The sequence below is a fragment of the Eulemur rufifrons genome, chromosome 3 (genome assembly GCF_041146395.1).
Source record: "Eulemur rufifrons isolate Redbay chromosome 3, OSU_ERuf_1, whole genome shotgun sequence".
Lineage (NCBI taxonomy): Eukaryota > Metazoa > Chordata > Mammalia > Primates > Lemuridae > Eulemur > Eulemur rufifrons.
The window spans coordinates 52,070,815-52,083,602 of record NC_090985.1 but is presented as its reverse complement, the minus strand read 5'-3'; the positions used below and the strand labels follow the sequence as shown (position 1 = coordinate 52,083,602).

The following is a 12,788-nucleotide window of genomic DNA, read 5'->3' as shown; positions in this document are numbered from 1 at the left end:
GCCTTAATCAGCCCCCAAAATTAATTTTATGAATTAAAAGAGTTTGCACATGATTAGCTTTCTAAATCTGTAGTTGTTGCTAATATAAAATTTAAGTGTATACTAGAGTAATATATTGACTTGTTTTATTTCATATTCATTTTACTTTTAGGTTACAATTGGTGGCTACCCCTGTGTTGTAGAAGAAAGTAATGACAGTTCTATTATGTGTCATATTGACCCTCAAAACTCAATGGATGTTGGTATCAGAGAAATTGTCACTCTGACAGTCTACAACCTTGGCACTGCTATCAATATACTGTCCAATGAATTTCACAGACGATTTGTACTTTTGCCAAACATTGACATGGTGTTGCCAAATGCAGGATCAACTACAGGAATGACAAGAGTGACCATAAAAGGCTCTGGATTTGCAGTTTCTTCTGCAGGTGTAGAAGTCCGTATGGGTCATTTCCCATGTAAAGTTCTATCAGTGAATTATACAGCCATTGAATGTGAAACATTCCCTGCTCCTCAACGTCGTGTGGTTGTAGATCTTCTGATACATGGAGTGCCTGCCCAGTGTCAGGGGAACTGCAGCTTTTCATATTTAGAAAGCATCACTCCTTATATAACCAGAGTCTTCCCAGACTCTATCCAAGGATCTGAAAGAGTTCTTATTGAAGGAGAAGGTTTTGGGACTGACTTGGAGAAGATTGCTGTTTTCATTGGAAATCAACAGTTCAGAGCAATAGATGTTAATGAAAATAACATCACTGTTCTTGTGACTCCTCTCCCAGCTGGGCTTCATTCTATTAGTGTTGTCGTGGGAACTAAAGGCTTGGCTTTGGGAAACCTGACTGTCAGCAGCCCTGCGGTAGCATCTGTCTCACCAACTTCTGGAAGCATCGGTGGTGGAACTATTTTGGTGATCACAGGAAACGGCTTCTACCCAGGCAATACCACAGTCACTATTGGGGATGACCCCTGTCAAATTATTTCTGTAAACCCCAGTGAGGTCTACTGCCACACTCCCGCAGGGACGGCTGGAATGGTCGGTGTTAAAATCTTTGTTAATGCAATTGCTTATCCACCTTTACCATTTACGTATGCCCTGGAAGATACTCCATTTCTCAGCGGAATTGTTCCAAGCAAAGGTACTCCAATATCTTCCTTTTTATTATCTTGATATCATATTATCAGTAATATTCATTAGTATAGAATTGGAATAACATTTGTAAATAATTATCAAAATGTATTTTTAGACAATCCCACCTCACCCAATTAATACATGGGATTCAAGTTACATGCCGTCTCTATTTTATGATTATCTTTCATGCATTCATGGGATAAAATTTTTAGCCAAATTTCAACTTCTATTTAGGAACAAAATCTCCATTAAATTGACGTAAATTTCAAATGAGGACCCAAACTTGTAATTCACTTATGTCATTGATGTTGATACGGCACTAGAAACACTTGTTAAAATTCACAAGTTGTAATCTTACTAAGATTGAGAGTTTTTCAGAATACTTTATTTCCATGAAGCTATAATTGCTTATTAACTTATTAGCACACCAGAATTCTTTTTTTAAGAGGTAATTGGCACATTCAATGGAGAAAATGTTATGAAAAAAGATGTGCTTAATTATTAGTAGGACTCATTTTTCTAATCTAATAATGGATTGAAATGTCTTCTTGGTCCTTTGTCAATATGCTATGCTGCTTCTGATCATCTTAAAGTCATTGGAATGCTTATCGTTCACGTAATGAATTCTGGAGAGGCAGCTGTAGTGTAATGGTTACAGCATGGATCTCAAATGGTTCAAAATTTGATTCTTTTAATCTCCAGTTACGAAAGTTTGGACAAGTTTTTTTAAACGTGAATTTCATTATACATTCAAGTATCCACCTTGTAAAGTTAAAGAAATTCATTCATATAATGTAACTTAGAATAGTATATTTAATAAAGAACTCATTAAATTGTTAGCCTTTTAGAAAAGTCTGTTTTAGTTTACATCACACGGAAATGTATCACGTTTGGGTAAGATGTATTCTCTGCCTTCAAGAAGTTTGCTGTTGAAATTTTCTTTAATACATCAAGTTTGCTCATTTAGAAACAAATGTTAACACTAGCAATGGCATATTCTTTTCCCCATATATTTGTAATCTTTGCAAATAATGACATCTGTTCCTTATTTCCATATCTTTTCACATCTCTCTCTTAGAATGTCTCTTTCAAGGTTTGAAGGTATAAGAGACTTGTAGACAAGTGAGAACCGAGCTGTTTTATTTACTAAAGAGATAGGCAAAAGGTCCCACAGAACAACATTGTTCCATTAGAAAGGTGAAATGTCAAACACAATTAAAATTTTAAGAATTATAAAACATTTTTTAGGTTGTATTTTAAAACTATTCCTGACATGAATTATCTCATTAGTATTTGTGGTCTTTAAAATAATGATTTATATTTAAGTAATCCTCACTGTGATCAATTATGTGGTAATTTTTACTATTAGTACTTCAATGAAAATTAAACTACTACTGGAGGACTCTGCATTTGTAACAAATTATGTTGATTAATTTTCATTTAAAACTTAAATATATGGATATTCATTTGAATGACCTATGAAAAATCTTGTATGTTTAATGCCCTCAATGCACAATCTGTCAAAAGAAGGAGACAAGGGAATAGACATTGAAATACTTTGTCCTATGTACACTCATTCCAGGCATTAACATCAACATTCACTTATAAGTCTTTAAATTAGTTCCTTTTTTCTGTATTTACTATCTTACATTCATTTACATTCCATAATTTATTTACCAAGTTATATCTATTAAAAAGTATTTGAATTAAGAAAAATGCAGTCTATCCTAAAAGAATTCCTAATGTTAGGAAGGAAAGTACCAAAAATAAAAATTAGTAAGTCTCATCCTTAAAATATACTCTCATCCACATTCATGTTTCCTAACTCTAGGTCTGCTCTCCTTTCTCCTCTCTTTTCTTCTAGCCTGACTTAGTAACTTACGACTCAGTAGAATGGACAGGACTGGAAAATAATAAATGTTGAGATAAATCACTTATTGTTAATATACAGTTGACTGTAGTGTATATTATAGTCAAAGTGTATTATATGACACAACATATTGTTTATATTAGTTTTAAAACACTTGGATATTCTTTTATTTATAGAAGTAAAGAAGTATATCTTTAAATGCATGTGTAAGTATTGAAATTTGGATATATTTACCTTGTTTGGTTTTTTTTTTTTAAGGTCCTCCAGGAACTATAATTGAGATCACTGGGTCTAACTTTGGTATTGAGATCTTGGAAATTTCAGTGATGATAAATAACATCCAGTGTAATGTAACCATGCTTAATGACAGTGTGTTGCAGTGCGTGGTTGGAGATCATGCTGGTGGCACTTACCCTGTTATGATGCATCATAAGACAAAAGGCTCTGCTGTATCCACAGTTGCATTTGAGTATCCACTTAATATTCAAAATATTCATCCAAGCCAAGGTAGTCATGAATATGCAGAAACCTACAAATATTTTATTGTTTCAGTAAACACTTATTTAGAAAACAATATGCTCCTCAGCTACTGATAAAATTTGTAGTTTTTATAACACATTGCAGATATTTTTAGCTTTATGCATTAAACAAATAAACATGCAAAAGCAATAATAATTTCAAAATATTAAATTTCAGAGTATAATGCTTTATATTTCTTTTAGTGTTGTATAATTTATTTAAAATTTATCTAAATTTTAATAATCATGTGGAAATTTTTAAAAAATCATATCTAGACATCACTGGTTTGTAATTATCTCTACATAAATTAGTATCTTTTTTCTATTTGAAATAATTTTAATAGTTAAAAACTCTTAAGAAAGTATAACCACTGTACTCAATTAAAAAAGTAATTTTACATGTATTTTTTGACTACATTGAAATTCTTTGTGACATCTTTTTAAAATAAAATTTTAGTTCCTAGAAATAGTTTAAATAAATTACCAGATATGACATTTACCAGTGAAAATTTTAAAACACTGCAATCAAAAGAGATTCTGTAGCATGAATATAGTAATAGAATGTAATATAATTTCAGTTCTAAGGATCTTTTTATTTAATGTAACTTACTTCCATTTCAGATTTTAGGATAATGTGCAACAAATATGTATGCAGAAAAGGTTTTCTTCTAATTAGCTTTGTTTTTCCCTTTTATTTGTCTTCACTAGGGAGCTTCGGTGGTGGTCAAACCATGACTGTGACAGGCACCGGGTTTAATCCACAAAATTCGATTATATTAGTTTGTGGCTCAGAATGTGCAATTGACAGGCTTAGATCTGATTACAGAACATTATTATGTGAAATTCCACCTAATCATGGTAAGTTGTCAGAAAAAAGAATAGCAACCTTTGAGAAATGGTTATTAATTTTATAAAGATCACAGTCTGAATTTCTTTGTCAAGTTGTTGTGTTCTTTGAGGTAATTAATAAATCATTTTATGACTGTGCTAATTTTAAGCAATTTCTTCAGAACTTTATTTTCTAGCTTTGCAAGTCTTTCACGATTCATAAAATTTGGGTTTGAGAAAATTGTTTAATAATAAATTACAGTTTTTCAGCTTATGACATAAACTGATGGCTCTCTTAGTTTATTGAGCATGTCAAATGGTGAACATGTTTTTAGTTCCTATTAGCGTACTAGCAACATGACTATTCTAGCTGAATAAAAGGTATGTTTTATGTGCAAATATTTTTTGAAACATTAACAATATTTGTGAAGCTTTTCTAAGTATTTTTGCTTCTTTCCTCTGATTTCTTAAAGAATATTGAAGAAAATGACTGGGCTTACTTATCATTTCCACACCAGAGTCTGTATCCTAATAAAAAGAGTATGTGGCAATCCTGTCAAGATTTGTTGAGATTTTGGGTTGTTTGAACACTGGCTCTGAGTGGTCTTGTTATGTTTTCGTATCAGGTTTCTGTAGTTCTCTTACCTCATCTTCAGCTATCACCCTTGCCGTTGTCAGTGTGCCCACCTTTAGCTGTTCTTCCCTCCTTCCTGCTCTATTTGCAATGCTGGATCCTCTAGAATTGGAAAAGTAAGGGGGCAGGTTTGTAGAATTCTCTACAATAAGCATCTCTGAGGAAGGAAGGGTTTTTTCCCTGTCAGTAATATGCATGAACTTTGTGATGTTTTGGCTGTTGCTAGAGGTCTTTATTATTAATACTTCACCTACAGCCTGTGCCTATTGGAAAGTGATTGTGGGAAAGGGAAGATGTTATTGAAAATGTTGGGGGGCGGCGATCGGAAATGAATAAGGGCCTGATGCCCAGAACTGCACTCAAGTTTGATCGTCTTCTCACAGGCAGAGGACCTGAGCAAGCCTGTGACGTGAGTGTGGTCAATGGGAAAAATTTGTCACAGTCCGCGACTCCGTTTACCTATATGGTGTCACTGACTCCACTTATTGCCGCAGTATCTCCCAAGAGAGGCAGTACAGCAGGGGGCACCAGACTGACCATCGTGGGGTCAGGATTCAGGTACTCCCTTCACGCACACGAGCATCAGGGCATATTTCCAGACGCGAGCCATTACGCCTGCCTTCCCCTATGCCAGGACAGCGCCAAAACATAGTCATGTAATGTGTCCCCATCTGCTCGTAAGTCACATTTGAGGCACAAAATAGTAGTAACAGCTAACATTTATTGAGTACCTACTCTGTACTGGGCACCTTCCTACACATAGAAACCTCTTGCCTTACTTTATGAGATGTTTTTATCTTATTTTATGGTTAGAAGATTGAGATTAGGTTAAATAGCTTGCCTCAAATCCTGGTAACATTACAAATAAATCAAAATCACCTTGTTATGCTTTCTCCAGCCTCTTATCTCCAACTGTGATTTGCTTCATTGGGTCAAAGAAACATCTTTCCATACATTGAGTCCATTCCACTACAATTGGTCAGGTTCCTTTGTCTTAAACATACTCATTATTTGGCTCAGATTTGTGTATTGCAGTGTCATCATTACTCAAGTGGATAAAACTGACTTCAAAATACCAGATCACACAAACCATAGAAGACCATTTTAACTCCTTAAGTAGTTATAATTACTTTGACCTTGTATTTTTATGAAAAGGTTAAGTTGCAAGGTCTGTGAATGTGGTGAAAATGTCACATGGACAAAATGATCCTTGTAAGTCTCTTATAGAAGTACCTGTTTGGAGACCAACATAGAATCTCTCAATAAATTGAACTCAGGCAGTTTTTCCTCCAACACTGGAACACCTGCTAGTTTGTACGGTTCTATTTCCTGGCTTATGAATCTCTTTGCATTTTTCTCAATGAATATTTTGAAGTCTTACTACTGGGAAAAAAGTGTCAGTCTATACTTTGATGTCTCCTAGGATAAGATCATTATTTTTATAATAATACATATGAAGAAAGGGATTTGACAGCGTGAGCTAGAAATTTGAGAAAAACATAAATGTTTTGTTTTTTCCCTTTTTTTCCTTACAGTGAAAACATGGAGGATGTTAACATCACCATAGCTGAAGCCAAATGTGATGTTGAGTATTCCAACAAGACACACATCATCTGCATGACAAATGCCCATACCCCTTCAGGGTGGGCTCTAGTTCATGTTCACATCAGAAGCATTGGCATGGCCCAACTGGTAATAGTGCTGTTTGGTATAGTGATCACAGCAATAGCAAAACTAGCATTATGGGAGGTGGACTCATTGGTAATAGATGTTTCACTTTAATGTCTCCAAAAAATAACTTAGCTGTAACTATAATAAATTTAAAATAGCTTACATTTTTGTTGCTTATTACTAAAATGTGTATTATTTTAGATTTTTAATTACTTTGGGTTGTAGGGTAATTGGTAATGGACTTTTTGCTTATATTATTATTGTGAAATAAACCAAGAGGCAGCTATAAAATATTTAAAGTAGGTTGTATTTTATTATCAATACAAATGATTATGATTTAGATTTCCCTTTTTTTGACAAATTGAATGAAATGTTCTGACAAAATCTCAAAATTTAAAAGTCTCTCATGTTCTATTACAGGATAATGCTAACTTTCTATATGTTGATGCTTGGTCCTCCAATTTCTCCTGGGGAGGGAAATCTCCCCCAGAAGAAGGATCCCTTGTTGTTATTACAAAAGGACAGACAATTCTGCTGGATCAAAGCACCCCTATTCTGAAAATGTTGCTTATTCAGGGTAAATTTCTAAAAATCTGTTTATTAGACTCTGCCTACAGAATATGTCTGTGAAATTAATCAAAATTTGTGACTATGAATATCCATGGCTGCATCATGTTTTTAATGCAGAGCATAGTATTGAATTTTCTAAACTGAGATTTACAATGCGTTTATAGTTACGGTGTTATTTAGTATGTTGCACCCAGCATTTCTTAAATGAAATAAAATAGGAAATATCAGAATGGATTGCACTCATATGGTTATCTTTTAAAGTGAATGTAGGTGGTCTCAAGTGTTATAAAAATCACAGAGATTTGTTAAATTCTATCCTAAATAACCTCCCTGACTCTCCTTGAAAGACAGGTTGTGATTCTCACCTTTGCCGTGAACCTGCTTTTGGTTTTTACCTGGAGTTCTCCCTGCTCCTTGATATTCTGTTTTTACTATAGAAAACTAAATAACCACAACTGCTACAATAGCATGTAAAAGAATCATTAATTGATGAGAGTAAAGTGCTTAGAGCTTTAGTGTATAAACTTTGCTATAATGGTTTTTGCTGCTGGAAGACTTTTGCATTGTTACCATTTTTTTAACTTCTGGGATAATAGCAATGTTTTACTTATTTGAAGTTATTAAATCTTGGACCTTTGGACAAGTATAGTTTTACTGCTTACAAAGTTGCATCAGTTTCATAAAAATGTATCTCTGTACATTCTTTAATAATGCTATAGCTTCTGGGAGTACAAATCAGCAGGTAAAAGTTCAGAGCTAATGTTGGTGTTATAAGGGTTTCTATAAATGTGCTTTTCTGTAATTGCTTTGTTCGTAATTTATATTTTGAGGCCCTGTGCTTATACAACTAATTTGTGTAGCTGCGCTATTTAATAGCATTTAAAATAACAAATGGTCAAGGGAAAATAATCTTCCTTGGGATTTGATTTTAGGGGACAGGGATGAGAAATTAAATTTTAATTTATAATTTAATAGGTAGCTTTAAACAAGACTTTGTGATATATTTCAAAATTATATGGTTCATAGGTGGAACTCTAATATTTGATGAAGCTGACATTGAACTCCAGGCAGAAAATATTCTAATTACAGATGGAGGCATGCTTCAGGTATACACAAGAACATGAAATATATTCATTTCTAACCTCTTTTTCTTTTTGAAATATTATTTATAAAATGGATAGTTAATTATACCAACCTCTCCTAAGTTTATCTTTGTTTAGGTTTCTGTTATCAGTATAAAATCCTTTTTCTGGGGAAAAGTTTCCCAGAGTATTCCCTTACTTTTAATGGGACGATAATAGCATATTCTCATAGAGCAGAATTTTCAAACTCCAAGATGTGGCTAAAGTCAGTCAGTATACTTTCCAGAGGTCTGGCATAGTGTATTTGGCTGACTAGAAAATTTATATTTTGGGAAAAAAAGATACGAACAGCTAAGCAATTAATTTTCACAAGAGAAGAGAGAATAAAAAAAGAATTACTTTTGTGTGACTAAAATTGTGTATATCGAGTTTCAATTTTCTGAATGACATTTGTGACATCTCTTGCAGATTGGGACGGAAGCATCCCCATTTCAACACAAGGCTGTCATTACTTTGCACGGGCATCTGCGATCTCCTGAGCTCCCTGTATATGGTGCCAAAACACTGGCTGTGCGAGAGGGAATCCTGGATCTGCATGGTACGGGGCCAAAAGGCTCAGAGTTGGTAGAGGAGAGACTCACCAGGAAACCAGGGATAAGCGTACTGACAACACTCTCTAAGTCAAAACTTGCCAGGTTTCTCATTAGATATCCAGTCTTTATCCCCTTTTACCTCTTCCCTCCCTGTACGCAGGCCAGTCCAGCTCCTGCATGCTATCAAGACCCAGAACCAAGGTCACAGTCTGCAGACTGTTCTGGCCCTGTTCTATATCCTTCCTCTTACCCCTTTCCATGTGCTTCTCAACGCCTTTTGTCTCATTTTGCATTTATCGTAGTACATAGTGACTCTGTTTACTTCATTTATCTATATAAAAAGGCACTAAGTCTGGAAGCAGAAGATTGTCATTTCCTACATTTGTATCTGAAAACAAGCTCTTTCTAAAATATTAGGTCATTAAATATGAAAAATCCAATTTCAAATGAAAAGTGTAGTTTATTATATCTCAAACAAGAAGCAGTACAATTAATCAAAGTATGCGCCTAAACTACCAACACAGTTTTGCCATCTTAATGGTAGCTTGCTTATGCCAGCAGCGAAGAAGCCTGGAGAGCGAGTGGTTATGAAATTGTGAAAGGTGTTTTCCACAGTTTGTTGAGAATTGAATATTTTTCCTTGCAAGAAGTGCTCCAAAGCCTGGAAGAAGTAGTAGTCAGTTGGTGCAAGGTCTGTAAACATGGTGGATGACAGAGAGTTTCCAAATACAGTCTCTGTAGTTTGAGCAGTGCTGTTTGTGCAACATGTGGTTGGTTGAGCATTGTCTCCAAGAGAATTGGCCTGTTTCTATTGACCAATCTTGGCTGCTTAATGGTAAGCATCCTCATCATCTCATCTAATTGGTTACAGTAGACATCCACTGTAATCAATTGACCAGGTTTCATGAAGCTCTAGTAGATAATACCAGTGCTGGACCACCAGATACCATTAAGCTTTTTTTGATGAATATTTAGTTTTCAACCATGTTTCTGCACTTCATCTTTATCCAACCATTGTGCTGAGTGCTTGCGATTATCAAAAAGAATACATTTTTCATCACATATAACAATAGGGCATAGAAATGGTCCACTTTTATGTCATGACAGCAAAGAAAGGCAAGTTTCAAAACAATTTCTCTTCTGATGCTTGTTTAATTCATACAGAACCCCTCTATCCAGCTTCTTTATCTTGCCTATTTGTTTCAAATGGTCCAATATTTTGGAATAGTAACATCAAACCTTGCTGCTAATTCACATGTAGATTGAGATGGATTCACTTTGACTCCATCTTTCAGCTCATCATTATCCATCTTGGTTTCAGGACACCCACGTGGCTTATTTTCAAGATTAAAATCCCCAGAATGGAACATCTCAAATCATTGACATACTGTGCATTCATTAGCCAAATCCTTCCCAAACACGTTGTTGATATTTCAAGCTGTCTGTGCTGCATTGGTTCCATGACAGAACTCATATTCGAAAATAATATGAATTTTTGACTTATTCATGGTTTCACAAAAATTACCCTAAAAAATGTGAAAGATAATCACAAGCCAAAACATGCATTTGAAAGACTAATAATGTACCTTCACAATAAAAATAAAACACGAAGAGTCAAATTGAAATGTCAGAGATATCAACTGTCAAACTTAGTACTTAAGGAAATTGGACATTTCATACTTAATAACTTAATATAACAATAACTTTATAGTTGTACATTTCTATAACTATATCCTGGAAAATTGCCAGGAAGTAAAAATGATTTTGGTCATGTTTAAGGTACCAGGGTAACTTATTATTTCAAGGAAGCATGTTGTGAGTCTTTTTTATATATTGTAATAATCTCTTTTATAAATTTAGAATACCATAAACATGATATCTTATGATCATTATGATTATAAATGTCCTACATTGTGATAAATATATATACTACTATAATTTCTTAGTAATTTATACATTTGTCTCTAGATTATCAGTTTAAGCAATTCCTACCAATAATGACAAAGATAATAGCCCTCTACTCATTTTGTCAATATTATCACACCACATTCATATTGTGCCCCTTAAAAAAAGATTGTTATAGAGTATATCATTGCAGAAGAATGCTTTTAAATTTTATAGACTCATACATGCTATTACAAACCTAATTATTACTTTTACAAAGCAAGAATTCTACATATTTCTTTTTTGAGAAACGTATGAAATGCTAAGGTAAAATGAACCTTCCCAAAGTTGATTTAATCCAGGGAAAGATTTAACTGTGTAAAGTTCTCAATAACCAGACAGATACATCTGAAGAAATACTGTTTGTTTGTTGGCTTCAGGTCTGCCTGTTCCTGTGGTCTGGACTCGTCTGGCTCATACTGCAAAGGCAGGGGAAAGGACTTTGATTTTACAAGAAGCAGTAACATGGAAAGCAGGAGATAACATTGTAATTGCAAGCACAGGACACAGGTATGATATTTTCTGGGCTTAATGATTTTGATTTAGAAAAGAAATTTCTAAACTGTGTAAAAGAAGGACAATTCAGATGATCCATGAATATTTGATTTAAATTTGGAACTTCTAATAAAGAAAAGAAACATGAACAGCCAAATAGATATTTGCCAAATGTCAACATTTTGTTAATCGTCATTGCATTACATTATCATTGATTAAATTTATAAGATAAAGCATAATTTTAAACCTATAAAATAAATATGACCTAGTAAAATACTTTGTTTAATACATAGTTAGGTTCCCATATCAGACTCCATTTGAAAAAATCATTCTACTATAAAAGTCATTTGAAAATATCCCACTTAGAGCTTTAACTGAATATGTTAATGAATGCAAAAAATGTAAATGAGCTTCTTTGTTTGAGGTCACCAAAGAACATGGTTCCAAGCAGCTAATTAACTCTTTCTTATCTTACAGTTTTGGCAGTGGTTCCCAAGGAGCAAAATTGTTGATAATGATTGAATAAAAGGAAAGAAATCATTATACAAAAAATAATGATTAACATGACCTTTTAGGTGCCTAACACTTTAAAATTGAAATTGCTTATGACCCTTAATTTCTGTTTAATTATATATTTTACCAAATAAGAAATAAAAGGAAAAAAATTAATATAGCAACACCAAGGGTAGGGGCAAGAAGAGCTTTATTTTTGCTTTATTGTTCAAATTATAGATAATAGTAAAATTGGATATGGTTGTGCTTATCAGGGAAAAAATACCTTATGACAAGAAACAACTAAATTATGTTAAGATAATGATTAAATTTAAAATTAAAATTCAAGATGGCATTTTGAGTTTGACATTTCCCAAGTTAAAAATAGACTTGCAGATGTTAAGAATAGTTAAATATATACTTAGCTTTATAAGTGTTCATTTTTTTCTACCCTTGAAAGAAATTTTAATTATACAATGGCAAAAAAATAAGTAAATAATAATGGCAAAAAGGCAAAAGAAAAATGATAGGGCTTACTAACAGAATAGAAAATCTTCATCTATAGCTTTTCTGTATGAAATAAAGGGGTAAATTTAGAAGTTAGCATAGGGCTTTTTAGTTTTAAGAAGCAAGAATTAAGGAGATTTCTCTCCAAATCTAACTCATTGTTCATTATTTCATTGGAAAATTTTATTTGAGAGTTTGTGAAGCCAGTGGTTAAGAAAATGACTTCAAAAGTCAGCCAACCTGTGTCCGACTCCCAGCAATACCATTTACTAGCTTGTGGCTATATTATTTCACCTCTGTGTGCTTCGGTAAAATTGGAATGCTGTTAGTATCGGCCTTATAGAATTATTGTAAGAATTAAGTGAGTTAATATGTGTAAATAGAGCAGAACTCTGGATTACGTAAATGTTAGATATTGCCACGAAGGAAAGAAAGACATGTTTAGGTGCACACAA

General features: G+C 33.6%; 1 protein-coding gene across 1 annotated transcript in view; it reads left to right on the top strand.

Moving 5' to 3' along the window:
• PKHD1L1 (PKHD1 like 1) overlaps nucleotides 1-12,788 on the top strand; it is a 149,408-nt gene that overhangs the window by 75,714 nt on the left and 60,906 nt on the right. Inside the window, exons 38-46 of the mRNA XM_069465599.1 lie at nucleotides 152-1,136; nucleotides 3,258-3,506; nucleotides 4,226-4,375; nucleotides 5,363-5,537; nucleotides 6,515-6,671; nucleotides 7,071-7,227; nucleotides 8,247-8,326; nucleotides 8,771-8,900; nucleotides 11,220-11,349. Coding sequence (XP_069321700.1) covers nucleotides 152-1,136; nucleotides 3,258-3,506; nucleotides 4,226-4,375; nucleotides 5,363-5,537; nucleotides 6,515-6,671; nucleotides 7,071-7,227; nucleotides 8,247-8,326; nucleotides 8,771-8,900; nucleotides 11,220-11,349 — 2,213 coding nt within the window. The remainder of the gene's footprint in view (nucleotides 1-151; nucleotides 1,137-3,257; nucleotides 3,507-4,225; nucleotides 4,376-5,362; nucleotides 5,538-6,514; nucleotides 6,672-7,070; nucleotides 7,228-8,246; nucleotides 8,327-8,770; nucleotides 8,901-11,219; nucleotides 11,350-12,788) is intronic.